The sequence below is a fragment of the Caenorhabditis briggsae genome (genome assembly GCF_000004555.2).
Source record: "Caenorhabditis briggsae complete genome, chrI, whole genome shotgun sequence".
Taxonomy (NCBI): Eukaryota; Metazoa; Nematoda; class Chromadorea; order Rhabditida; family Rhabditidae; genus Caenorhabditis; species Caenorhabditis briggsae.
The window spans coordinates 8,095,265-8,097,126 of record NC_013489.2 but is presented as its reverse complement, the minus strand read 5'-3'; the positions used below and the strand labels follow the sequence as shown (position 1 = coordinate 8,097,126).

At 37.2% G+C, this 1,862-nt stretch overlaps 1 protein-coding gene across 1 annotated transcript in view; it reads left to right on the top strand.

Moving 5' to 3' along the window:
- Positions 1–1,649: 1,649 nt before the first annotated feature.
- CBG02242 overlaps positions 1,650–1,862 on the top strand; it is a gene marked incomplete at both ends in the record, with an annotated part of 3,412 nt that continues 3,199 nt past the window's right edge. The window contains one exon of the mRNA XM_002639746.1: positions 1,650–1,722. Coding sequence (XP_002639792.1) covers positions 1,650–1,722 — 73 coding nt within the window. The remainder of the gene's footprint in view (positions 1,723–1,862) is intronic.

Below are 1,862 nucleotides of genomic sequence, written 5' to 3'. Positions count from 1 at the left end.
AGAGAGAGAGAGAGAGAGAGAGAAGTTAATTGAGAATAGAATTCGACCAGAATCCGCACAGACTTCCAAAAGGCTTGGTAAGAGATCGCGGCCCAAATGAATTTCAGGCCACTCACAGCGTCCCGATTCCTGAAACAGCTTGCCCGAATCTTTCGAACAGAAAAACGTTTGAGTCTATAACGTCGAAGGTTTTAATCTAGGAACTCCATTCCGAAGAAGTTGAAAATTGATGTACTCAATGCCTTCCATTGCTCCACGGACCAATTCACCTGTTTTTTCTTCTTTGTACCTACTATCATCTGCTCTCATACGTTTCTCCAGGTTCAGAAACCTCAGTATTCTCAGCACAAAAAATCAAGTAACCGATTTTCCGGTTGAGCAGAGAACCCCTTATTGCTTTCTATCCACTACTCACAGAGCTCTTAAACAAGATTGAATTGACATCTTCTTTTTGTCGTCCATTCCTTATGCAAATCAAGGCATTGCGGCGCCGTTTTCGAAAGCCTTTTTGTGTGATTAGTTCTCTTTTTTGCTCTCTCTCTCTCTCTCTCTCTCTCTCTCTCTCTCTCTCTCTCTCTCTCTCTCTCTCTCTCTCTCTCTCTCTCTCTCCTTTCTGTTCTTCTCTTTGAGGTTTACTCAAACAACAAATCATGTATTCCTAGTGATTTCTTGTTTTGTCCAATGGCAAACATTCCAATCGTTGAGTTGATTTTTACGATGAGAATCTTGGAAACGGAACGAAACTAGCACTGTTCTGATTAACTACAGTAAAACCTGTATAAAAAAATCTCCCTATCTTTTAACTTTGACATGGAATCACTCCCAAGTGTTGCCCTCGAAAAAAATCGAGACGTATAACTTGGGATTTTTGAGATATTGAACATTTTTTCGGTTTTTTCAAAAAATCAATAATCCAATCAATGGGAAAAAAATCAAAAAAAAATTTTCCAGAAGTTCAATTGATTGTCTATCTACTGTTTTTTAAAGTTCAACAAACGAACATAAACTGACAAAGTTATGATTTTTTGATAATATAGCCATTTTTTGGTACTTTTTGGACCATAACTCCCCAAAAAATTTTTATCAACTATTCCTCTTAAGATTCTTGGATAACTTTTTACGCTCTTTTTAACCATATACGTCTCGATTTTTTTCGAGGGCAACACTTGAGAGTCATTCCATGTGAGCCAATTTTTCTTAGTTCCCGGTTTATCATAGCATCAGAAGTGTTTTGTCAGTTGACATATTCTTGTTAACTTGCATAGAAACGATAATTGAGCTCTAAATTGGCAGCGTTTGGGGCCTTTCTATTACAGGTTTTACGTTATTTGTTCATGTTCAATGTTGTTCTGTGAGATTTACCTAGTGAAAGAACACATAATTTGGATTGGAAACTAGTTGGATCACTCTCGCTCCCACCACTTTATTTTTTCCAATATTTTTTGCCGATTGGGATCTTCTCTGATTCTCTCAATCTCTCTTTATGATGATTTATGTAAGTGATCTCTCTCTCTCTCTCTTCCCCATCTCTCCTTCATTTTTATTCCTTTTTACCTCTTTTTTTCCACCACTTTGTCATCGTTTCCGCACGATTGGTAGCAGATCAAAACCTGTACTTTTTTCTGAAAATCAATTTAATTGTTTCAGAGATGATGCAAGCATATGATTACGACTCGGATGAGTCGCCGACGACGTCAGATGAGCACATTAATTCCAGAAATTGTAGGTTGAGATTCATCGGGAAGAACTAATGATTTGAGGAGAGAGAATTTCAGATAATTTTTCTATCTAGACTTATCCTTTATAGGATAACAATAAAAGTATTATTCTGGTTCAAAAACGTAGCTGTGGGGAGAGANNCA